This window comes from Rhinopithecus roxellana, chromosome 8, assembly GCF_007565055.1.
Source record: "Rhinopithecus roxellana isolate Shanxi Qingling chromosome 8, ASM756505v1, whole genome shotgun sequence".
Taxonomy (NCBI): Eukaryota; Metazoa; Chordata; class Mammalia; order Primates; family Cercopithecidae; genus Rhinopithecus; species Rhinopithecus roxellana.
Genome location: NC_044556.1, coordinates 69,893,633 through 69,920,070, shown reverse-complemented (window position 1 = coordinate 69,920,070; position 26,438 = coordinate 69,893,633). Strand labels below are relative to the sequence as shown.

The 26,438-nt window shown below is 46.8% G+C and overlaps 1 protein-coding gene across 4 annotated transcripts in view; it reads left to right on the top strand.

Moving 5' to 3' along the window:
* The window catches only part of VASH2 (vasohibin 2), a 42,049-nt gene extending 15,907 nt beyond the window's left edge, over positions 1–26,142 (top strand). For 3 of the 4 annotated variants that reach the window (XM_010372942.2, XM_010372941.2, XM_010372939.2), the window contains 5 exons: positions 113–169; positions 647–721; positions 6,872–7,253; positions 8,251–8,366; positions 23,074–26,142. In XM_010372942.2, the coding sequence (XP_010371244.1) occupies positions 113–169; positions 647–721; positions 6,872–7,253; positions 8,251–8,366; positions 23,074–23,146 (703 nt within the window). In that variant the 3' untranslated portion in view covers positions 23,147–26,142. The remainder of the gene's footprint in view (positions 1–112; positions 170–646; positions 722–6,871; positions 7,254–8,250; positions 8,367–23,073) is intronic. The other variant, XM_010372940.2, reaches the window with a different exon arrangement.
* The last annotated feature ends 296 nt before the right edge of the window (positions 26,143–26,438 follow it).

Below are 26,438 nucleotides of genomic sequence, written 5' to 3'. Positions count from 1 at the left end.
AAAAGCCCTCACATCCTCATCTCATTGAGAAATCAGAATGCATAGCTTTCTCTGCCACATTACTGGGACCTTTGGAGTTTTCTGTCACTTTCCCTTTACATACTTTACACAGATATAATCACACAGGGACCCAGTTCTTTGAAATTAGGAAAATGAGACCGCTGAGTGGGTAAGTGCTGCATGATCTATGGGCCAGATGACCTCTCTCCTACCCTCAAGCTGCCATCTTCCTCTCCCAACCTCTATTCCCGTAGCCCAGGGCTCAGGTATCCTAGTCTGTAAGGGGTGGAGGTGGAGGGTGCCCCAAGGCCAGGTTGGAGGTGGGACTGAGGACTGAGCTCAGTGGTGAATTCTAACTCCCAGGATGGAGGAGGCTTGTAAACTCTGCCTCATGAGACTCCCTTTATTTGTTCTGTTGTAATGCCCTCTGTCCTGGGGCATTGGGAGGGTGCTATGGAATACTGGCACTAACTCCAGGAATTAACTCTTGTGCTTTGGTGCCTTCCTATGAGGCGACTTCTCCCTTTTCCCTCTGTGCTCCTGCGTGGTTCCTGGTGTGGGGATAGGCATGCTGATGGATTGACGGACTGACCCGAGTGTGTAATTAAATAGGTTCTGAGATCCTCTGCTGTGCTCTATCCTGCAGGTTAATGGAAACAGCAAAAGAAATGACCCGAGAGTCCTTGCCTATCAAATGCCTTGAAGCTGTCATCCTGGGCATGTATCCTTTAAGTTATGTATGCTTAGTTTATTGCATAAATGGTGGCTTCACAATGGGGCTGGTTGTGCCTTTAACATTGTAAATCCACAGAGATGATTATCTCCTTTGAGGAAAGTGTCAGACTCCTCTGGTTCCTCTCTTTAACTTCCACCATGGAGAAGTGAACCAAATCAATGCTTGGCTTCTTGGACCAATATGAGTCTCACCTGTGAGCTGCAGCCTCCATCAGGGCCAGCTCTCAGGCCAGTGACCTTGCAGACTCACTAATACTCACTAATCACAAGGAGAATTCTAACTTGGAGCGACTACAGAGAGTGCGTATGTGACTGTTCTCTGCATTAATATGACATTGCAGCAGGAAAGACAGTCAAGGGGAAGTGCAATCAGAGCCAAGAGTGCTGGTATCCAAACCCATCTCCAGGGAAAAGTCTTTGAAAATTCAGTGATGTGATCTCAGCTCGCTGCAACCTCCGCCTCCCAGGCTCAAGTGACCTTCTCACCTCAGCCTCCTGAGTAGCTGGGACTACAGGCACATGCCACCATGCCTGGCTAATATTTTTGTATTTTTGTATTTTTGGTAGAGATGGGGTTTCACCATGTTTCACCAGCAGGTTGTTCTCAAACTGCTGAGCTCAAGCGATCTGCCCACCTCAGCCTCCCAAAGTGTTGAGATTACAGGCAGGAGCCATCGCGCCTGGCCTGTCAGGAAAAATTCTAAGAGTGGCGTGTGGAGGAGACCAAGCAGTGCTGGTGTATCCTGACCTGACAGAACCTCCAGCTAAAACAAGGGTCTAGCTTCTCTCACACTTTCTGTTCCATTTTTCACCAGACTCCTGGCTCTTCAGCCTGAGAGGAATATGGTGCAGAGAAATTGTGATGGCATCAACATCTTGGTGGTGATGGCAATTGAACACGATCAGATAGAAAAGCAAAGACGCTCTGAAGTCCTATGGGATGGATGCTGGAAGGGACAGTGGAAAAGGAAACACTGCAAGACAGGAGCTTGAGAGATGGTCCCAGACAAGATCAGTTAGGTCCTTGAGCGCTGTGCTCAAAAATGACTATTTTCCAAAAGGCAATGGGCAACCCAGATGAAAACTCTGAAGCAGAGGTGTGGCATGCTTTGGTATATGCTCTAGAGATGTAGTTCTCCAAAGGACAGGCTGAAGGGCAGATTGGGGAAGGCTGGGCTGGGTCAGCAAAGCTCGTTGGGAGCTGTTACATGAGGGAATGGTGAGGCTAGACTGATGGCCCTGGGGATGGGAATGGATTTCAGGGAATGTGTTTAAGGGCTATCAAGGAGAGAGAATGTATAGGACTTCTAGGCCAACTAGATGCAGGAGTTGATGAGGAAGGAGTCAACAACTCCAGGTTTCTGAACTGGGCAATCGACTGCGGGATTAGCGGGAGGAATGAGAGTGGCAGAGAAAGGAGATGCGTCAATGCAGACCTGAACTAAAACAGTGCCAGTGAAGGTGGAGGGAAGAGATGGAGGCATATATCATCACCACCACCAGGGGACTGCTTAGATGGGAGGAGTTATTGGAGAATGGCAGTGACTCCATATTTCTGGCTTGCATGATAATGCCACAGTCCAAGGGAAGGACTTCAAGGAGAGGATCAGATTTAGGGAGAGGTGAGCTCAGATTTGGACATGTTAAATTTGAGGTGCCTTGTGGGATGTCGGGATGAGATATTTGCAGTGTGGAGCTCACAGAGAAATCTGCCCTGGAAATGCGAATTTAGGAGCTGTGATTAGAGGGTTGTGCTTACTGTTCAACAAGTGAGAAGAGAAAAAGATCAAAGATGAAATCAGTATTTTTTTGGTCTAGTTTGGCATAAAGAGCCCATGAAAGAGACTTAAGAAGGAAAGTCAGAGAGGTAGAAGGAAAATCAGGAGAGAAAGGAGATGGAGAAGTCAGTGTAAGGACATGTGGCTCAAAATTAGACTGGGGACAGGAGGATTGGTCTAGTCTGTTTTCTGGGTCTCCTGGACATCTTTGTGGGAAGGGGAATCTCTGTGTCTTTCTGCAGTCTGTGGAAACACTTGCAGGCCTGATCTGAAACAAGATTGACCACAGGTGCCTTGGCTGACATTTGAAAAATGGAAACTTGAACCTTACTGAGGCCCCTCTCCAACCCTCCTGTCATCCTCCTCCCAGTTTCCCACAAAGGAGATGAAACATGTGCCTGGGGAACCCAGCAGGAGGCTGGGAATGGGGGTCGGGGCAGCAGATGGCTCAGGGCCCCAACTCTTTAGTGGCAGGAGTCAGCCACAGCTGTTCAGCGAAGCCTCCTGCAAGTTGAATGGAGGCAGACAATTGGCTGAGGATTCGCTGGTGGATGAGATCAACGAAGGGGAACACAAGCCCAGGCCCTTCATGGGGTGGACAAGCTAACTTCAGACTCTTTGTTGAGGTGTGTCTGAGTGCCTCTGGATTTAGGTCATTGAAATGACCACCTCCCTTACACAATAGTCTCATCCCTGCACAATTTTATACATTCGAACATCATGCCATTGGAATCACCCACAACCTTTTGGAATTGTGGGGATAGACCCAGGAACAGCCTTTGAGCCTGTCCAAATCAGAGACAGTGTGCTCGTGGTTTTCCTTTGTTCTTATCCTTCTGACATTTCAGAAAAGTGTGGGAAGGTGGAGAGCTTCAGTTCACACTGCTGAACTCAGGGAAATTTGACTCTTGCATACAGACAGGAAACATAGACCCGAATTCTTCTTCTTCTTTTTTTTTTTTTTTTTTTTTTTGAGACGGGGAGTCTTGCTCTGTGATCCAGGCTGGAGTGCAGTGGCGTGATCTTGGCTCACTGCAATCTCCACCTCCTGGGTTCAAGCGATTCTCCTGCCTCAGTCTCCCGAGTACCTGGGATTACAGGTGTGTGCCACCACGCCCGGCTAATTTTTTGTATTTTTAGTAGAGATGAGGTTTCACCATGTTGACCAGGCTGATCTCGAACTCCTGACCTCAGGTGATCTGTCCGCCTCAGCCTCCCAAAGAGACCTGGATTCTAAAGGTTACAGCATCTTTGTCTTTTCTCTTTGCGCCAGTCAGCATCTCTGGGTCCTGCTTTCCACTCGGAGATAGTGAAGGTTATGAATGGGGTCATCCGTCTGTGTCTCCCACAGGCTCTTCTGCAGGTCCTGGCTCAACAACTTTGAAACTGGTTGGCTTGGTTGCTTGGACACCTGTGTCCATCGGCCTGTCCTTCCTTGCTTTCCCTGTTTTTGACTTTAGCCCAGAGTTCAGGATTCATTAGTGCTGAGCCACTTCTTTTTATCTTGCTTAAGGACATGCGCATGCTTTTACATGCATGCTAGAGAGGTAGACCTTTGCTTCCAAATTATCTTGTGAACTATGGCAGGTATTTTGGGGGACCTCACTGGCCATAGTGGGGCTTGCTGGTGGTACTAAAGCACTGTGGTTTATTAAAGTAACAGGTTCATTATGAGAGGCAGGTTGGGAATAGCCCCAGGAGGCTGGATGCTGGAAAGATGATCCCGGGTTTGGCACTGCTGCTCCCGCTTCCCTGGAAAAGCTTAGGTTACTTCCCTGCCTGCCTCCATACTACCTCGCCACCTCCCTCTCCATTCCCAGTTGCTCCAGGTCCCAAGGCTTTTCCAGTTGATGTCATGATGGGACAAATCCTCGAAATCAGTGATTCATGACATGAGGGACTGGTGCTCTCTCTTGTCTCCTCCCCACTTCTCCACCTGGCTGACTACTTATCCTGTAAGACGAATTCCAGTGTTACCTTGCTGAGGCCCCTCCTCTGTCCACCCAGAGGTTGCTGGGCTTGCCTTTCTTATAGCACACATCACATTGTGTTTTGGTTTTTATTGTGGTAAAATATTTATAACATAATTTACCATTTTAACCATTTTTAAGTGCACAGTTCAGTGACATTAAGTACATTCATAATGCTCTACAAAATGACCACCATTCCGACCAGGCGCAGTGGCTTGCTCCTGTAATCCCAACACTTTGGGAGGCCGAGGAGGGCGGATCACCTGAGGTCAGGAGTTTTGAGACCAGCCTGGTCAACATTGTGAAACCCCGTCTTTACTAAAAATACAAAAATTAGCCAGGTATGGTGGCGGGCACCTGTAATTCCAGCTACTCAGGAGGCTGAGGCAGGAGAATTGTTCAAACTTGGGAGGCAGAGGCTGCAGTGAGCTGAGATGGTGCCGCTGCACTCCAGCCTGGGTGACAGCGTGAGACTCTGTCTCAAAAAAAAAATAAAAGGAAAGAAAGGAAGGAAGGAAGGAGGGAGGGAGGGAGGGAGGGAGGGGAGGGAGGGAGGGAGGGAGGGAGGGAGGGAGGGAGGGAGGAAGGAAGGAAGGAAGGAAGGAAGGAAGGAAGGAAGGAAGGCAGGCAGGCAGGCAGGCAGGCTACCATTCCTCCCCAGAAGGAAGGAAGGAAGGAAGGAAGGAAGGAAGGAAGGAAGGAAGGAAGGAAGGAAGGAAGGAAGGAAGGAAGGCCGGCCACCATTCCTCCCCAGAAATGAAACCCTATACCCGTTAAACAGCACTCCCCAGTTTCCTCCCTCCAGGCCCTGCCCACCACCGTTCTACTCTCTGTCTCTGCACTTGCTACTTCAGGTACCTCAGATGAGTGGAATCATACTGTATTTGTCCTTTTGTATTTGGTTGATTTCATTCAGCATGTCTTCAAGGCTCATCCTGCCCATTGCAGAATTTCCTTCCCTTATGAGGCTGAATAAATTCTGTTGCATGTATACACTACTTTTGGTTCATCTCTTTATCCATTGATGGATATTTGGGTTGCTTCCACCTTCTAGCTGTTGCAAATAATGCTGTTCAGAGCATGGGTGTACAAATATCTGTTGGGGTCGCTGCTTTCAATTCTTTTGGGTATGCCCCCAGAAGTGGAATTGCCAGGTCCTAGGGTAATCCTGTTGAATTATCTGAGGAATTGCCATACTGATTTCATTGTGTGCATTCTGAGTCCATCTCCCACCAGACCTCCAGGGAAGGGCTGTGTTCTTATCTTTGGCTCCACAGCCCTACCTGGCAGGCTGTCGGGCACAGCAGACACTCAGGGTTAAGTGTTTGTTACACTGACTTAAGCAGCTAAGGAATGCCCTTGTTCCAGCCCCAGAGAGCTTGCCCCAGAAAGCAGCTAGGAATTTACGTAAGAGGACTCAGAAGGATGTGATTTCACTCCCTAACTGCCAGTTGATCTCACATGATAAAGTGAAGAGAAAGCAGGTACAAAACATTTTTAGAGAGTGGAGCCATCCGTGATTAAACCGAGGGCAGAGGACGAGGCTGCTGCCAGTGCTGTGGATGGGTTCTGTCAGCATCCTTCCCTTCAGGACACCTGGATTAGCTCTGCACCGAGAGCAGTCCTTTTAAGTGTAAGGCAGTGCGCATCCACAATCTAAGGTTCATTCCTTCTGTAGGCATTAAACGAGTCTGTCTGTGTACCAGGCCAGTGCTGTGCCCAGGGAATGCCAGGATGTGAGACATAAGCCCTGCCCTCGCAATTGCAACACATGATGGGTAAGCACCAAGTGCCATGGGGGTTCTTGTGTGTTTTGGAAAGATGATCCCAGGCTTGGTGCTGCTGCTCCCCTTTCCCTGGAAAAGCTCAGGTTATATTCCCCTGCTTGCATTCACACTTTCTTGCCACCTCCCTCTGCATTCCCAATGGCTCCAGGTCCAAAGGATTTACCAATTGACTTGGGGTGGGGCAGGGAGCAAGAATACCTAAGCTAGGACGAGGAAAGTCAGGGAGGCATGACACCCAGGAAAGGAGAAGGGATGGTCATGAGGCTGTTCCAGGCTGGGATGCAGCCTGTGTGAGCCCTGGGAGCAGAGGAAAAAGTGCCTTTTCATTATTTTGTTTTGCGGGTATGTAATTACTGAAGAAAATGACAAGTTTTTCTTTTTGTCTCATATTAACTTGGTTTGGATATACAACATATAGTAGATAGTCAAAGATAACAAGCGAATGCTTTATAAAAGGATTAGTCTGGAAAAGTTAGATGTGGGCCTGCGCAGAGGCAGGGGGATGGACTCACTGACCCCTATGAGACACTTTCCCTTCCTGTGCATCCAGGCTCCGAATTTTCAAGGCCTCCTTTCTCTTCCTTGACTCAGATTGTCTAAGCTACTTAACCAATGGACAGCCTTCCATCGAGCGGTTCCCCATCAGCTTTAAAACCTACTTCTCAGGAAACTACTTTCACCACGTTGTGCTGGGGATTTACTGCAATGGCCGCTATGGCTCACTGGGTATGAGCCGCAGGGCTGAGCTGATGGACAAGCCATTGACTTTTCGGACTCTGAGTGACCTCATCTTTGACTTTGAGGACTCCTACAAGAAATACCTGCACACAGTCAAGAAGGTCAAGATTGGACTGTACGTCCCCCATGAGCCTCATAGCTTCCAGCCCATTGAGTGGAAGCAGCTGGTCCTCAACGTCTCAAAGATGCTGAGAGCTGACATAAGGAAGGAGCTGGAGAAATACGCCAGGGACATGAGAATGAAGGTGGGTGCTGGGAAGATAAGGAAGCCATGCAGGAGAGCTCTTTTCCCATTCCTTTCTCTCTGCCTCTTGCTCCAGGCCTCATTTTTCTAGAATGGTCAAAAATTTCTTGGGGTTAAAGTCTCTCTTTGCACATACTACTGCAAAGAAAACCATATAAAATCAGTTTAGATGTGACATTTAAAATAATGTCTTGTCCTGCAATTCCTTCTATGAAATCAGATCTAAAGTGTTAGTCATTTTATACTGAAGCTCTCGTTTGTTCTGTTTTGTTGATGTAATAGGGTGACCAATTGTTCCAGTTTGCCTGGAACTGCGGGCTTTCCCAGGAAAAGAGATTTCCAGTATTAAAACCTGGAAAATCTTACATGCTGGCCTTATATAGACTATACTCATATGTCCCTCTTCCCTCTCTCAGTTTTTACCTCCAAAGTGATGTGATTCTCGCTTGTCCATGTCCCTCCAGGGCTTGTGCAGTCACTAAGAGAAAAAGATTATGCTGACTTCAGGCCTGGCTGTGTTTAGCACTCGTGGACTTGTCATCTTCAGTCTGCAGGACCTGGAGTGGCGATTCCTGATCAATTAAAACCATTCTGTCAAATGTGTGGGATGGGAGCATCAGAGGAAGAACAAGCTGGTTTCTGGGGCAATGTAGATGGGATTTTGCCTTCGTGAGGAGAGGAACTTGCCAAGCAGACAAACACAGCCCCACTGTGGGGGCTGAGGCACTGGGCTGTGTTCCTCTCTCCACACAACACGGGGCACAATGTGACCATCTGTATATCCGTCTTAGAAGTGGTGCCCTTGCTGCTTGACAGTACAGGACAAGAGAGGAACATGTGTGTCTCCAGCCTCCTTTTTTTAGAAATCTTCCTGCTCAGTGCCTTCTAATCCATGGTGTCATGATTGGGCTGGGGGTGTGGGATGTGGTGCTGGAAGAAGACGTGAGGCTGGAGATCCTTTAGGAACCAGGGTGACTAACTCCTCACATCTCCTTCAGATCCTGAAACCTGCAAGTGCCCACTCTCCGACCCAAGTGAGAAGCCGGGGAAAATCCCTGTCCCCCAGAAGAAGACAGGCCAGCCCCCCGAGGAGGCTTGGCAGGCGAGACAAGTCGTGAGTAATATTTCCTCTTCCCCAACTCAAAGCCCAACACACACATTCAAGGGGTTGTTCTGGCCCATGGGGACAAAGCTGTGTCTTGGGCCCGGCATTTGAACCAGACAGCAATCTCCAAGAGGACTGCCCCTCATTCAGGGGACGTCTATGGAAAAGGATCCGCTGTGCACATCACCCCCATTGCCACTTCTCTGCTGTCAGTTGCACACACGAATGGAGGGATAAGTCCTAGGCAGAATGAGGTGAAGAATAGCCTGAAATGTAGGCAGCCCGGAGGGAGCTTCAGACTTAGAATTAGGAAATCTGGGGCTGGAACCGGCTCAGCTGCTTGGGGATGTCTTTGTTATCTTTCTGGGCATAAGTTTTTCTCACCCATAAAATGGGATTGTTAGAATTTATGAACTTGCCTAAAATTCTGTAGTCCTCTGTACCCAGCAGAAAGTGTGATTACCATCAGTGGACGGTGGCGTCAGAAACACCCACTGGCTCATCTTCTTCCTTGGCTAACTCTACCCTCTCCATTTCAGCCCTGAGGCCAGTGATCCCACATCTACTTCTTAGGTCAAAATAACCCACTTAAGCAATGACAGATTGGAGATGCTGGGGATGCCCAAATTCACCAGTGATTATCTGCTGGCAAATATTTGAACGATAGCCATCCTGGGAAAAAACACTGCTTTTCTTAACAGTAGCAGCATGCTGTGTCACCCAGCCTCTTGCCATGCTGGGACCATGTGGCACAGAGCACAGAGGGGCTTGGTTGAATCCCAACTCTGTCACATGTTAGTTGTGCAGCTGGGTACATCCTTCCTCCTCGGGGAGCCTTGGTTTCCTCATCCATAAAAGAATATCAAAATGCTCTCCTCGCCTATCTGACAGGGTGGTTTGTAAAGATCCAGGCAGATGATGTAACGAGAGTGACTTGTCAACAGTGAACTGTGTTCACACAAGCACATTATCATCGCCACATCAATCCTGTACAGTGAGCAGGGAACATTTTACAAGTTTTGTTTTCAGGTGAAGAAACCAGTACCCAAAAAAGAGCTTGTTATCTTGTAAGTTCTGTAGCTGGTCAGTGAGAAGTGGGGCTGAAACCCAGGTCATCTGATTCTGGGAGGTGGCAGGGCAGAGTCGGGGAGGGTTCTGTTTTCAGAAGAACAGGACGGGATGAAGTACTTTCATTTCCAAGGATGGTTTTTTACTTGCCCCATTCCACATCCTAAAGCCAGTCCTGGGTTCAGCAGGTACTGCCACGAGGGCCTTGGTGACAATGGCTGTCGTTCTGGGCTGGAAAGGAGGGTGTGAAGCAGTGAGAGGTCACGTGTTCCCGGTAGCAAGAGAGGCTGAAGATGAGAATGGCTTCGGCATAGGTTTGTCCTTGTAGGGAGCAGGATGGTTTCCGACCTTTCACACATGGCCTTCTGACCCCAATCCTCCCCCTGATGTTGGCCACTGCCCTTGACCCTTGACCCTAACCTTAGCCCTTACTCACTCTCTCTCGCTTTGATTCAAACATCCATTAATTGCTGTCACTGCACAAAGTAGTGGTTGTCTCAGAGGACTATGAACATAGAAACCCTTCCCAGAGGGTCATTTAGCATAGAGTGAGTGATCCAGCAATAGCAAGTTGCTCATAAAACAACTGATTTTGTCTGATTTATTATCTGTTTTGCCCAAGAAGGGCTGAGTCATTCCCTGAGGAGCTCTCAATCTTCAGCCAATGTCTATAAAAGCCTGCCCTTCCCTTTAGATTCTAGAATCCAGAGCACATGAAGGCCCAAGCATTCCGCCTGGCCATGGATTCCTGCACAGAATGGCGGCTGTTGATTTTGAAGACTAGTCCTGCTGGATCCATTTTACTCGGATCCACAGGGACATTGCATTCACAGGGCCATGTTGAGTTTTTAACCAGGAAATGTGACCATAAATGCGAGGGCATGGTAAAGATCCTAGAAACCATGGTAACAGGATGATGTCAGGAGTCAGGAGGTGGTGGTGGCTGTTTGGGAAATGTGGAGGAAGGAGAGTTTGAGTTTGGATGATGGAATGTGGGGTGCATCTTTGGCATCAGGGGAGCTGCTGAAAATGCAGACCTGGAGTTTGAGGAAGCTGGGGGATAAAGGTCATATTGGAGCCATCTACTTAGAATTGCCAGTTGAAATGACAGCCGGATAAGTCTGTGAGCAAAGAAAGTAGAGAAAAAAGAAATGGCTGGACGTGGTGGTTCATGCCTATAATCCCAACACTTTGGGAGGCTAAGGAGAGATAATTGCTTGAGCCCAGGTGTTTGAGACCAGCATGCCTATGTCACATAGGGAGACCCTGTCTTTACAACAACAACAGATTAGCCAGGCATGGTGATGCATGCCTGCAGTCTCAGCTTCTTGGGAGGCTGAGATGGAAGGATCTCTTGAGCCTGGCAATTCAAGCCTGGATGGCGCCATTGCACTCCAGTCTGGGCGAAGGAGTGAGGCCCTCTTAAAAAAAAAAAAAAAAAAGATGACGAGGCCCTGAGGAAGCCCAAGAAAAGGAGCCAGAGCAGAAGATGGAAAAGGAACAGTCAGAGAGGGAGAGGATGGATCAGGACTGTGAGCGCACCTGCGCCTGCAGAGGACAGCTGTCAGAGTGCAAAGCTACTGTGAGTGCAAAGGTACCTTCTGGTGTTGGGGCACCACTTGCCCTCTGCCCTCCTGCCCATCTGCCACACCAGAGTGGGCTGGGAATGGGGAGAAAGACCAGGGAAAGGGAGTGGTCACCTGAGGTCAGGAAGGAAGACCTGCAGGAAGAGGGTGATTCTCCTCCTGCCTCGCATGCCCCGAAGTTGACCCCAGCCCCCCTGGGGGAAGCACAGGAGCACAGAGGTGATGGCTCCTGGCTCAGCAGTGAAAACATAAGCTTTTCAAAAACGATGAGAAGTGGCTGCAACAAGGTGAGGAGGGGTGGGTTTCAAGGGGGAGGGGGGAAGTGGTGGGGGAAGGAGAAGCGCTACGGACTGGGGTGACATTTAGAGAGGCAGTGTTGAGAGGGCTGAGGGGCTGGAACCAGCCTGGGAAAGGGAGTGAGAATGAGAGCTGATGGAGCTGATGCAGGCCAGGATTCGTTTTTCAAGAAGGAGCCCTGAACAGAGATGCAGCAACCTGATTTCTGACTCCAACTCTGCATGAACCAGCTTGTGGCTTTGAGCAAGCTGCTTCTCTGTCCCTCACCTGTGTAAGGGGACAGGGGACTTAGAGCAGATTATTCTAGGTAGTTTGTAAACTCTGTAGAGTTCCCCTGGGGCTTTTGTCTTTCTAGAATTAGAAGAGACCAGAGTGTCTTTGGACAGGTAGAGAAAATAACCAGGAGAAAGAAATGAATGTTCAAGAACAAAGGGATTAATGGAGCAAGATATATGAGCAGCTGCGATCAGATGGGATGGAAGGCTACAAAGAGGGCTTAGAAAGTGGTGGGTGGGGGAGAGGGTAGGAGCAAAGGAAGAAAGGAAGGGGGGACATTAGGGAGAGCTTGATATACATGAGGAGGTAGAAGTTGAAGGACTATACCTTAAGTAGCCTTTATCCTGCCGTGAAGGAGTTGAAGAAAGGACCCAGCTGAGGACTGATAGATAGGTCCTGCAGTCCTGTTCTCAACTCTGAGTGTGCACCAGCATCACCTGGAGGGTCTGTTGAAACAGAAGACTGCTGGACCCCTTTCCCAGAGCTTCTGAGTCAGCAGATGTAGGATGGAGCCTGAGAACCTGTGTTTCTAATGATGCTGATCCTGCTGGTCTGGGGACCACACTTTGACATCTACCATTTGCTTCAGCCGCAGGCCTCCACCTATGTTTGATGAATCAGAATGGGAAAACTGAGTTGGTAGTTGACCCTAAAAAATAACAGTCACTGGCTGAAAGTACTGGGTCTGTTGAGAGGGTCAGATAAAGCCACTGGGTGTGATTTAGGGGCTCAGCCTTGTCCAGTGTCACCCGGATCTCTGGATAATGAGGTTGTGGAGGCGAAGTTAGGGGGTCTGACCCTGCGCTGGCTCCCATGTTTGGGCTCCAATAAAGTAATTCTAGGAGGTGCCCACTGGTCACTCTCCTGGGGGCCAGACGGGGCCTCCAATCCTTCATCCCCTAGGCCATGCCCATACGCTAATCTCTGACTACTTTGTCATGCAGCCAAGGCAAGTGACCACCCCTGCGCCTGCAGAGGACAGCTGTTAGACTGCGCCAGTTGTGAGTGCAAAGCTCTCCTGCTCCCCTCCTACCCTGCTGGCACATCAGACTGGACCTGGGAATGGGGAGAAAGACCAGGGGAAGGGAGCGGTCTGTCACTTGAGGTCAGGAAGGAAGACCTGCAGGAAGATGGGAGTTCTCTTCCATCACCCTCCTCCCTCCATGCCCCAAAGTCGATCCCAGCCCCAGTGGGGAAAGCCTCAGGAGCACGGAGGTGATGGCTCATGGTTCAGTGAAATCATAAACTTTTCAAAAAAGGTGAAGAGTGACTGCCACCTGCCTCAGAATCCCCCTGACTCATGCCCCAGCCCCGGAGCCCTTCCTCCCAGGTAAACATTGATTCCCAAAAGTCCTCCTTCCTAAACTGCTCCCAGTAGGTCAGAGTCTTTGGGGTTTTTTTCCCCACAGCTAGGGCCGAGTGGCCTTGGAAGAGTTTGACCATCCACAGAGCCCAGTTGGCTTGTAGGTGCCCGTAGACAATTTTGTATGAGCAAATCCAGTAAGGCCATGGTTATTCTTGGTGGCAGAAACCGCTGCCACTTCTTTTCTCTTTCTCCAGGGCTTGGAGGTTGGGAGGGAACTCTAGAGGGCAGATATCTCAGCTGAAGTTTCGAATGGATTGAGGTGTTCCAGGAGGGAAGATTCTCTCCCTAATTCCTCCAAAACCTTGACTTCTGAGTTGCAGGGCTGGGGAAGGGATTGCAGGGGCTACCGTGTAGGAGAGGGAAGAGAGGTGCGGGACGTGAGAATAAGAAGGGCTGTGAGAGGCCACAAGAACTGGAGCACCAAGCCCCAGCTTCCCTCTCTAGATTCCAGCTCCTGCCATTCTACCACACTCCACCCAGGGCAGCCGCAGTCCTGGAGGTATGTTTGCAGAGAGGCAGCCTGTCAGCTTCCACCCGTGGCCTTCGCCAAGCAGGCTTTTCTCCAGGTAATCTTGCTTTTGGCGAGGAAATGAGAAAGTGACAAATACGGTCTTGACCCAATCACTGCACAAACTCTGGGAATCTTACTGTGAGATGCCAGGACTAGGGTTTGGTGACTCTTGTCGCTGTGCTATTCTGTCAGCATTACGTAAGGCCATCGCGTCATTTCTAAATGTGTTGGGTGTCATAAGGAAGCCTGGGAGGGGCCCAAAGGGTGGAAAATTACCATAACAGGAGAGAGGCCCATCAGCTGTGGGGTCCCAGTCCCTGTCTGCCATGGATAATTTTAGTGGCATTATATCCTCATCCACCTCCTCCCTCCAGCTGGAGCGACTTCCAGCCTTGAATTCCTCTCCATTTTTGCACTTGTCTAAATAATCCCTTTTGAAAGAAGGATCAGTGTCACTGGGTTGACAAGAATCAGCTGAGGGGAGGGCAGGTGAAGATGACTGTGTAGCATCTGTTGAGACCAAGTTTCAAGAGGGAAACCAGGACTCCCCCACTCTTCCACCCACGGGTCCTTTCTCACACTCTGCTCCCCTGGGAGTGTTTAAAGCACCTACTACACTGAATTGTCAAGTTTTTTCCTGTGGTTCGTAAAGAGGAAGGGAGAGGGAGGTTGAGATTCATGTTTCAAAGGCCATCTGTGAACTTAAACCAACTCCTTCCCAGCCCTGGGCCTCAGAACCCTTGCAGCTGTTCACTGAGGGGTGTTCCCAGGGGTTCTCAACTGGGTCAGCTCTGGGAGAGGAGGGTTAGAAATGTGGTGGGAGGTGGAAGTTTTTGCTTCTCACATCTTGGTAAAGTGAGGAAGCTCCTTGTTAGGGCCGGGGGTCTGAGACGGTAAATGCCCCACAAAGCCCAGGACCACCCTGCCGAATAAAGAACCGTTCCACCTCAAATGCCAACAGCGCCCTCGCTGGGAAGCTTCAGCGCTCCCTGAGGTCCTTTCCATTTCTGACAGTTCATGACTCTTGGCTTGCTGCCTATGACCTGGCCCTGGATGAATTGGAGTGAGCAGATAGTGATTTTCTGGTTTTGTAGCCAGTGACCATGTGGAACATTCTTCTCAATTGAGGCCAGTGTTCCTGAGGACCCATGAGAACCACTTCTTCTTCTCTCCCCTGTGTGGCTGCTTTTTCCCACTGTCCCTCCTCCTGTTTCCTTTGCTGGTCATCTTTCTTTGCCTCCCCTTTCCTTCCTCTTTTATTTCCCTTCTTCATCATCAATCTCTGTGGCAGTTCATGGCTCCAGTAGGCTCTGCCTGCCCTGCTGGACATCCTGGGGGTCCCAGAGGTTAGTAAGCCCTGAAAGCCCATCTCTTTTCACTGCAGGGCCTCTAGCTGGACAATGGGATTCCTGCACCATTGTGTCAGGAAGGATTACGTATGTCCAGACATCTGGTTGAGTGAGGGCAGAGGTTGTTTTAAGGAGGTCATCAAGAAAATTTGATTCCATTGTCTAATCACATTGACTGGTGCCCAAGAAGTAATTCTCCTTAGATCCCAAGTGAGAAATATCCCCTGTGGGAAAAGGAGATTTCCTTAGGGTGGAAAGTAGAGGGAATAAAAAAAAAACAAAACAAAAACAAAAAACAAAAAACAAACAAAAAACACTAGGAAGGCTATGAAGGGAAAAGCTAAACCTCCAAGATGGTGAAGGGGGCAGTTTCTACTCCAATGACTGCCTGGTCAGTTCCCCCAGGGAAATTCATGTGGCCCAAAGTCCCCAGGGATGCTTGATGGAATGATGGGCCTCATCAGAAAAGACCACCTCAGGCAGAGTGAGCCAGGAGCCTCTGTGAGCTCCCCAGGGTCACACAGGGTCAGACAAGGGCAGACAGGGTGAGGTTTCCTAGAGCTGAGGGGTTCTTGTCCCAGAAAGGAGAAGTGACATCAGAGCCTGGAAACTGTGCCCTGGAATCTCCAACAGTTGGCCTATGGCCAGAGTCTCCTGCCTGGGGAGAGCTCAAAGGGATGGGCACTGGCTGAAAAATCTCTTCTGGGCCGAATCCGTCTTGGCTGAGGCCTCCGTTTACATAGCAATGTCAGCTCTCTGCCCTGGCAGCTGCCAGCAGCGGTGCCTTCCATCCAGAGAAGCAAAGAATGTGAGGGAGGAGTGGACTGGCCTGGAATGAGGGTGACCGGTGTGAATGAACCTTCCTTCATCTCCGTGTCAGTCTAACTGAGGCCATGCTCTGCCTCTGCAGCCTACCCAGATAGGCAGTGTATCCTAAATCGGGGCCTGGTCTGACCTGAGTCCAGCCAGACTCCACAAGAATGGGGGCCCTGGGGTCTTAGCTTAAACTTGTAATGCTGGGCCGAGAGCCCCCGTGGTTTAATCTCTTCCACACTCTTAACATCGGGATTAAGAGTCTAATGTTAGAGTGGCACCTTTCCCACACATCCCTTCCTGGACTCCTGAGCCTGCAGGCTATACCGCCAGTCTGGCCTTTGTGTTTCTGTGTGAGGGTGAGCGCTTGCCAGCACATGTGCCCAGACATGGCCCTCGGTCAGAGGTGCGGAAGAGAGACTGGGTGGTTGAGGGAACCTGGTGAACTTCCTCTCCTCTTCCTATTTCTTTTCTTAAATCTCATCTCTTCCAGATACACTGCTATGCATGTTCAGCCTTGGGATGTGTTGATGCCTCCACTCCATCACTTTCTGGTTCTGAGGCTTCTTGTGGCTGCACAGATGGCACCATCTGGACAGGCCGAGCTCTTCCTCCAAACCGAGGCTGCCTCAGAGTGTGAAGGACTTGGTGTGCAACTGTCAAAGTTGAGGTAGCAGTGGCAGAGAGTAGTAGGATTTTTCACAGAATAACTTCTCTGTGGAGCCACCACCCTGCTCTCCCCAGCCTGCCTCCTGCTTTGAGCAGCCTCCGTCCACCTGGCTCCGGGAATGCAGACCTGTCATTGGGGTTAAGCGTAGCCTTGGGGCCAGGCCATCAAGCTTTCACCCTAGCTCACTCTGAGTCCATTCACTTCACAACAGGTGAGGCTGGGACTATCCGTGCATGTGGATATCGTTCCTCCTGCAAAGTGAGTCAAAGGAAAGTTTTCCACTCTCTTTCCCCTAAGACAAAATGTTGCCTGAGAATCTTGAAAAAAGAAAATTCTTTCCTTTCTTTGCCTTGTTTGGAGGAGGATGGCAGGGGTGTGGGGTTGGAGAAATATATTAGTCTAAAATAATAACCCTGGATCTGATGAGAGTTCTGGGCAAGTGCAGACCCGGCTGAATCATCATCCTAGTGCTCGTGTTTCTTAAAAATAAACCCCCTTGCAATATTCTAATTATAGCTGGGGGAGCACTTGGAAGAAGCCTCTCTACACACAATAGCTCACCCAGCTCTGGTCCTGAGATGAGCTGGCAAGGACTGAACAGCATTTCTGGCTGGGCCCCACAGGCAGGTGGCATGCTGTGCTAACCTACTTCTGCCCTATGCCAGCCAAGGAAATTGTAGCCGTGGTTGCTGTAAAAGAAAAGGATTTCATCTTCTGGGCAGTTCACCAGGAATCTCAGTTTAGCTCATTTTCTGCCAATATTAGCCCTTTTCTTCTCCTGGGTTCTGGGTACTTGGTGGAAGGCCACGTGGCAGGGGTGGGGATACAGAAGAAGATGACCTAGTCCCTTTCCTTTGGAAGCACTCAAGCTGTTGATGCATTCAGCTTAATGAGTAGGCACGTTCTCCACATGGCTTTCAGGGGTAAAGCAAACCCGTTCCAATACAGAAAATAAATGTTCTTCCTGCTTGTTAATTCTGAAAATGTTGTCATGGTAACTTGAATCCCTGTTAGGACTTTGTCTCTAAAATAAAATATCCCATGATGAAAGTAACAGATGATTCCCTATCATCCATCCATTTACATGTTAGTGAGAATTCGATTGATAGGTACATATTCCACAGTGGGATTCATAGATGAATTTCCTTGGTCCCTGCTTTCAAATTGTTCACAATCTCCGAGGCAAGGGTAAGGGTTATGAATTGGCAGGATTCTTGAACAGATGTTGTCTTAGTCCATTTTGTGTTGTTGTAACAGAATACCTGAGACTGGGTCCTTTATAATGAACAGGAAATGTATGTATTGGCCCATGGTTCTGGATGCTGAGAAACCCAAGATCAAGTGGCTGACATCTGGTGAGAGCCTTCTTGTTGCACTGTCCCATGACAGAAGGGCAAAGAGAAGGAGAGAGGAAAGAAAGTAAGCATGAGTGAGCAAAGGGGCCAAACTCATTCTTTTATAAGAAACCCGCTCCTGGCCGGGCGCGGTGGCTCAAGCCTGTAATCCCAGCACTTTGGGAGGCCGAGGCAGGCGGATCACGAGGTCAGGAGATCGAGACCATCCTGGCTAACACGGTGAAACCCTGTCTCTACTAAAAAAATACAAAAAACTAGCCGGGCGAGGTGGCGGGCGCCTGTAGTCCCAGCTACTCGGGAGGCTGAGGCAGGAGAATGGCGTAAACCCGGGAGGCGGAGTTTGCACACACCTCCCACTAAGCCCTGCCTCCCAACCCCACTGCACCGAGGATCGAGTTTCCAAAGGATCCACACACCTCCCACTAAGCCCTGCCTGCCAACCCCACTGCACCAAGGATCGAGTTTCCAAAGGATCCACACACCTCCCACTAAGCCCTGCCTCCCAACCCCACTGCACCGAGGATCGAGTTTCCAAACCCATGAACTTTGGAGGACACATTTAAGCCACAGCAAATGTACCAAAGAAAATGACAGAGCATACAGAGCAAGTAGTGGATTGTGACGGTAGGGAGTCAGAAAATACTTCTGAGGTAAGTGACATTTGGGATTGCCCTCTAAGGATGAGGAGATGTCGGGGAGACCATTCTAGACAGGAGACAGCATAAGCCAAGGTGCAGAGGCAGAAGTGGCCATGGTGTCCTTCTCAGATGCTTGGAAAGATGCTTTGAGCTGGCAGAGGAAGGGGGAAGTTTGCATTGTGGTTAAGGGTATGGGCTCTAGATTCTGGGGACCAGCTCTGTTTCCAACGCCTGATAACTGTGTGACTTTGCTTTGAGCAAGTTCCCTACCTTTCAGTACCTCCATTTTCTCTTTTATAAAATGGACAATACCAGTATCAACCCCATGGGTTATGGTGAGGATTAATTAATCCACGGAAACCTCTTAGAACAATGCCTGGCACATCGTTAAGTGCCTAATACATAAAAGCTATTTATAATGGTGATTTCCTGGTACCTGGAAGGCATAGGAAAACTGGTGCAAGTGCCAGGGAAAGACTAAAAAAAAGAGTCCAAAGGTTCCCAAGTTAAATTTCATCTATTTTCAAAGGTGCCAATAGCAGAACACAGGTAATGGTAAAGGGTGAAGTTTAAGAAACACACGAACTACAAAAAATTTATGGGCTAAGGGGCTCCAAAGTGAGGAATTAAGGCAAGTGGCCAGAAAGTGGCTTCTCGAGGAGGTGGCAGGCCTGTGGCTAGTTAGCTACAGTGATCCCAGTGAGCCTCCATGACAGGGATGAGCGGGTAGGTTTTGTTTTCTCCCTGAGCCTACCCTGTAGGCTCTCCTGGCCACTGACTTTCCAGGATAGACTGAGAGAGAGAAAACAGGTCAGTGCAGATCTAGTCCAACAACTTGAAAATACTATGAAGCTAGTGTCTTATTTCCTTAAATGAAGGGCAGCATATTTAGAGTTTCAGAAGGAGGAGAGGTGTGACTTGGTGTTGAGGAAGATGCCAGGCCAGGAAGGGAGCATACGTAAGAAAGCTTCAGAAGCTAGGATGAGCTAACTGGTAGGTCCTACAAGGACCATGGAACAAGAGAGTCTCTTGTTAAGCACATGCACTGCTTAATTTTCAGAGACAAGAGGAGATCTAAAGAGCTACTATGGCTTAGGTCCTACATAGTTTGCAGGGTTACAGGGAAGAAGACTGACTCTTAGAAGTGAGTATGACTCCTGACTTCATTTGGACTGTGGCCATTCCGTCCGAGTTAGAACTTGCTAGGAACATGTTCTCCATACTCCACACAGTAACATTCCTCAGGTTGACTTAGCACCCACTATTAGTGGAACAGATTTGGCTAAGGTTGGGTGTAAGCTGTAGCTTAAACATAATTCACTTTTTTTTCCCCCTTTTTTTGAGATAGGGTCTTGCTTTGTTGCCCAGGCCAGGCTGGAATGCAGCTGTGCGATCTAAGCTCACCGCAACTTCCACCTCCTCGGTTCAAGCAATCTTCCCATCTCAGCCTTCCAAGTAGCTGGGACTACAGGTGCACATCCCCAAGTCTGGCTAATTTTTTTGCATTTTCTTTTTTTTTTTTTTTGTAGAGATGGGGTTTCACCATGTTGCCCAGGCTGGTCTGAAACTCCTGGGCTCAAGTGATCCTCCCTTAGCAGCCTCCCAGCTTGTAGTGCTGGTACTACAAGCATGACCCACCGCACCAGCCATGATTCACTTTTATGTAAAAGCAGCTCAACAGAGGTGGTGGAAATGGGCTTCCTGCTGCGCTGCCATCTTTAGAACCCATCTTTTTTTTTTTTTTTTTTTTTGAGACAGAATCTCACTCTGTTGTCCAGGGTAGAGTGCAGTGGCGCATCTTTGGCTCACTGCAACCTCTACTTCCCAGGTTCCAGTGATTCTGCCTCAGCCTCCCGAGTAGCTGGGACTACAGGAATGCACCACATACCCGGCTATTTTTTTGTATTTTTAGTAGAGATGGGGTTTCACCATGTTGGTCAGGCTGGTCTCAAACTCCTGACCTCAAATGATCTACCCACCTCAGCCTCCCAAAGTGCTGGAATTACAGGCCTAAGCCACTATGCCCAGCCCTAGAAATCATCTTGAGGTCCCCACTCCAGCCATCACTTCCATGTTCCCATCAGCAGGAAGAACAAAGGAAATAAAAAGTTGAAGGGCACATACCAGTTGTCTTTTGAAGACGTGTCTGCTAACTGCCACACCACACTTGCATTTAAATCTCACTGGCTACAACTTAGTCTGAGGCCATGCCTGGGTACAGGGAGGCTGGAAGATGTACTTTGTATTCAAGGCAGTTATGCACCTAGCATAAAAGTCAGGGATGGGAGACAGGGGTGTTTACTAAAGAAGGGAAGAGTGAATGTGGAGGGGCAACTAGTAGACGCTGCCACACACAGATCGTTAGATAAATCAGTTATGAAAATTATCTAATACAAATGTAGTTTATATTTGGGTAAGAAATATATGCTTACCTAGTTACAAAACCAGGAAAGCTAGTGTGGAAATAGTATTTTACTAGCTCTAGGAAATGACCCGCATTTAATCTTTTTCTAAAGCAAGGAATGCATAGGTATTGCAGGTTTATCCTTTTGCCACATCCTGCAGGCAAACTGAATTTTTGATTGCTGAATTTTCTACAAGTGGGGCACACTGTGGAGAAGTGATTTACTTTTCTAACCACATTTGCGTCAGGCTGATGCTAATGTATGGGGAGTCTACTTGAGAAAGTCTCAAATTAGCTATTTGTAAAGATGACACCGCCTCAGGCAAGGAGACAAAATGGAGGCTTCACTTCAGGCTTTATGAGAGAACCAGATGCATATGGACTCTTTAAACCTGACTTGTGTGTAAGAACCCTGGTTCTCTCCACATTAGTGGGCTGAGGGCTAGGGTAGGAATATAAGTTTGAATCCCCAAGCAAACGTGTGTTCCTTTTCCTGTCAACCCAAGAATGGTCCTCATAGTGTCCTCTGGGGGCCACTCCTCCAGGCCTGTAGCAGTGGCTTTAAGGGAATGGCTAACCTCCAGGGCATGCGGAGGCTGGAGGACACCATACCCTGAAGTCCAGAAGCCTTGAGCTCTGATACAATGAGCTGGAGTCTACACACTGAAGTGTAGGGATTTCTACTGGCAGTCAGCTGTGTTAATTAGCTTCATGTGTATGTCCCAGGCACCATGGGGAGACACACAAAGAAATAAGAAGCATAATTCCTGATCGATAAAGGAGGGGACATGGTCAAGCTAAGAAATAAGGCTCATGCAACAGATAAGTAAGGTTTCAAGTTATTTGAGTAGGGCCTAGTCAGGGACGGTTTCTTGACCACCTTGAGTAGTCAGGTTTCAGAAGGGATGATCAGACTATTGATGACTGTTCCTCCCCATTTGAGAGAGAGAGAAAGAGAGTAGTGGAATTGCTGGCAGAGATTAATGCCATTTACTGAGCTGTGCTTTAGATAGAAGCTAGTTCTATCAACATTGAACTAGTTGGACCACTTTTATGCCAGGGAAAAACCATTAGCTGTTAGGCAATCTTTCAAGGGCATCAACTAAGAAAGCTTCTAACAATTACATTTTCTTTTTGGTCTTTTTTTTATTTTTATTTTTTAAATACTTAAGAACAAGGTTTGGCAGGGTGCAGTGGCTCATGCCAGTAATCCCAGCACTGTGGCAGGCCGAGGCGGGAAGACCACCTGAGGTCAGGAGTTCGAGACCAGCCTGACCAACATGGTGAAACCCTGTGTCTACCAAAAATACAAAATTGGCCAGGTGTGGTGGCACATGCCTGTAATCCCAGCTACTCAGGAGGCTGAGGCAGCAGAATCACTTGAACTGGGGAGGCAGAGGTTGCAGTGAGCCAAGATTGTGCCACTGCACTCCAGCATGGGCAACAAGGGCAAAACTCCGTCCCAAAAAAACAAAAACAAAAACGATGTTCATGTGTAACCTAAACATGTCTTTTTCTTGCAAAAATGGATGTGAAACTTTTGAATTAGAACTCACTAGCCATACTGAACATCCTAATCTTGATTCATCTCAGTTCTCTCTTATCCAAGGTGAGAAGAGGCTCATCAAGAAATGGAAAAGTTGTAAGATACATTGTGAGATTGTTTAGGCATAGTTGTATTTTGGAAGTCATTTAGGATGCATCTTTAATGAAGACAGATGATGTGCTACTGAATGTTGTATTTCCCAGCTTGAAGTACTTTCTCACATGACTTTGCTTAATTGCTTAGTTGTAGTTTTATGTTGGAAGTGACTTTAGCATGTTTTTAGGGAAGAGATGTTTCACCACTGAGTGTTTCCAAACTGACATGCTTTTTCAGATGAATCCTAAGATTCACCTTGATTTTATACATTCAAGCCTGGAACATTAACCCTCTCCCTGGGAATGTGAGTCGTCTTTGATTCCTTGGCTTTCTCCAGGGCACAAACACTAGGAAGCCAATGTTTCAAGGAGAATTCGACTCCGATTGTTGGCTCTATTGTAGTGTATGTGACTTTTAGATCCTTGCAAGGTTCAAGGGTATTGGGTTTCAAAAGTTTTAGTGTGACCAAATTCAGGCTTAAAGCTGCAAAAGCTCATTCAACACTCTGAAAACTCTCCTGAACTCTACACTGAAAGTCTGTTAAAATGTTCCTTAAAACCTTTAAAGGTGGACTTAAGAACAAGTAGTAGAGTTGTGAGCTAAGGCTGGCAGGTTGGGGGAATGGGAGGATGAGACAAGTATCAGGATTAGGAAAACCAAATAGAGGCCCTTGAAAATGCTCAGTTATCTTTCTTTGTCCCATCCCCTCTCCTCCACCATATTTCTGTCTTTTACCCTTAGGCCTGCACTGCCTGAAAAGAAGGTGGCTGATCTAAGCACTCTGAATGAAGTGGGCTATCAAATCCGAATTTAGCCAAGCCATACCGGCCAGCAAGAGGGTTTCTGTGGTGCTTCTCTCTGCACTTTACCCAGCATCTTCAGGAGGAACTGCAACTATTTATTAAGAACTTGTGAATTTTATTTTTAAGGATTCACCTGGAAATAGAATCTGAGTGGGTGGTAACCATTAGCTTTAAAAAATTCACTAAGAGGCACCATGAAAATGATGAATAAACCCCACTGGGGTTGGACTATGTCCCTCACTCAAGATCTTAAGGATAACAACCATAACTGTAGTTTTATATTTTTCCATTTACTTACTTTCTTTCACTTGCTTTGAACATTATGCCTCACCAATAGTAAATGTTCATGAAATAATCTCTTGAACTTTTGGTATAGTAAGGTAACTCAAACAGTATTACTGTCTTTTTCAGCAATAACAGAAAGCAAAAATGGGTGGGTTTTTTTTAAGCAGTTAATATTACCTCAGCATTTTGACATCAGATATGCAAACTTAATGGTGTTTTGTTTTTTTATATTCTATTTATATTCTTTCCCCAGTATTTCCCATGGGGATCTCCACAAGCTTGAAGTTTTTTCCTGGTGCACACACGTGATGAGATTTAAGGTATTATATGCAAGTGTTTTACTAAAAAGCACTGAAATTCTTCTGGCAATACAAGAACCATTTTCAGGATCTTGGAGTTACTTCCTTCTTAATCTTTCTTAAAGCATTCACTGATGTTTTTTCAAAATGAAACAAAAATATCACATTGAGAAGCTAGTCTATGTTCTGTCACTAACATTTAAACTTTGCAGACTCTAGCAAAAAGCACAAGAGGTCATGTACTATTATACAAATTTAGCAGTACTGGATTACCTCTGGACACTAACACACTCAGGCAAAGAAACCAGGAGTGATCATCAGGTCTTCAGAACCAAAAATCCTTTCTATTCATATTTCATCTGATTTTTAAACTGAAGCAGGCTTTGATTCTTCTGAAGGACGCAAAGAATCAAACTAAGGGAGGACTCACTGTTGTTAAAGATGTGTTCTGATGTCTTATATTAAGACCAAATGTGACATAATGTGATTATCTTCCAGTACTTTTGCTTTTACGTACCACTTCATGACATTTTAGGAATGACTATTGGAAAATATAACGAATTAGAAAAGCAGCACTTTTTTTTTTTAATGGAGAAGTCTTCGGTCCAGTGTTAAACCTTATAGTGTGATTCAGTCCCTAAGCACGGAATGAATGTGTGGCCTGCATATGGTAGTTACAGTGTAACCTCTGGCTGCAGACCACAGAGGACAACTCTAACAGCATAGTCTTGTATGGTATATAAATATCAAGAGTACAGCTTCGATTTCATTTGCTTTATCTTAGCAACAATGCCAACTCAGGAGACCAGATGGCCGATTTCAGTGAAGTCTGGTAGTCAACAGATGTTATTTCAGTCTCAGTGCATCTCTTCTGGCTTTCTTTGACTGAAGGTGTTTATAGGAAGGAAGTTAAAAAAATATATCCTCATTGAGATTCTTTACCAATTCTTTACAAGATTTCTGGGGGTGACAGGGAAAGCAAAAGGACTTCATCCTTTAGCTATGTGCACAAGAGCTTACTTTACCCTAAAAATCAATATTATTAATGAAAAGTACTGTTTTCTTAAAAAAAGAAGTCTAATGTCCTGTAGATGAACAAGACCAAGTATACATCTCCATTAGATTAAAATGTAGCACAGGGTTAAACATTCTCAGTTTAATCTCTTTAAGGACAGTATTATCAGAGTTTAAAATGAGTTATCTCTGTCTATCTTCACACAGCAAACCCATTTGCAGCCTCTTGGTCACATGTATTCAGATGTTTGAAATAGTGAATCATTTCATTTTCATTATAAAACAATACTGACTTAAACATATACCTTCTGTTTGTCAATCTGAAACTTGCTTACATCTAATAAGTACACCTCTTATAACACTGCATCCATTCTAAGAGTTGGAATTTATTTTTGCCCAAGTATTAAGTACTGTTACATCTAAAATACAGAATGTCAAATGGTTGCATAGCTTGTTTCTCACAACAAGGAGGAAAAGAATAGGAATACAAACTCTGTAATATGCTGATATAGAAGCCTTAGAACTGCCAACTGGCTTGATGGTTCAATTAGTAAGCTAATTTCTCCCACACCCGCTCCCGCCCCAAAGCAAGGTTTAGTCACACAAACATGAAAGTACATTTATAATGTTCTTAGTTGTCATCCTACTTTTATTGCCTATGAAATATGCTAATTTCTAAAAAAAAAGGGGGGGGGGAAATGCACCAAACCCCTAAATTCTAGTGCAATAATTTAATTAAAAAAAAAAACAAACCAACATGTTTTGTGCACCCGCCTCCCAAAGTTGATTTTAAGACTGGCTAGAATTCAAAATATAAAAAATACAACTGAAGTGATTTGAAATCAGTTTCAAAAAGTTCTTAGTGCAAGAGAAATTTTATGTTTAAGCCATCATGGCAATATATGCAAAGTTTAAATGAATGACAGAAATCTTGATTTTAGACTGTATGTTGTGCTGTTTTGAGTACACTTTATTTCAGAAAGTGATATTTAGTATTTTCTACACACTCTGAAATCATGAGCATTTCACTTTTTCTAAGTCAATTATTTCATAAGGATTTTATTAATAGATATTGGTAAATAGAACTTTGGAAATCTTAATTCAGAATTCTTACTACACCTGAGGCTTTTGTAAGCTATAGTTTTATGTACAACCTTGTACAGTTTTTTTGACATACAATTCAGAACTTTGTTTATTCTCTTGGACTTTGTTCTGGCCAATACATTTTTTTAAAATCTTTAAGAAGAACTGTGATTGTTTTAGTGGGTATTTTTCTAAGTAAATGAAAACTTGTATAATGGTATTTTAGAGAATGCCAGATAAGTGCATGTTTCGAGTTAATGTTTTTCTCATCACTTGTATGTTTCTAACACAGCATGGGACTTTAATAAAACCATCCTGGAAACTTAGCCATTGTTTTTCTTCTAAATATGTAAGTTGCGGCCGGGCTCAGCGGCTCAAGCCTGTAATGCCAGCACTATGCGAGGCCGAGGCGGGTGAATCCTGACCAACATGGTGAAACCCCGTCTCTACTAAAAATACAAAAAATTAGCCAGGCATGGTGGCAGGCACTTGTAATCCCAAGTATTTGGGAGGCTGAAGCAGGAGAATCCCTTGAACCTCGGAGGCGGAGGTTGCAGTGAGCTGAGATCCTGCTGATGCACTCCAGCCCAGGCAACAGTGCAAGACTCAGTCTCAAAAAAAA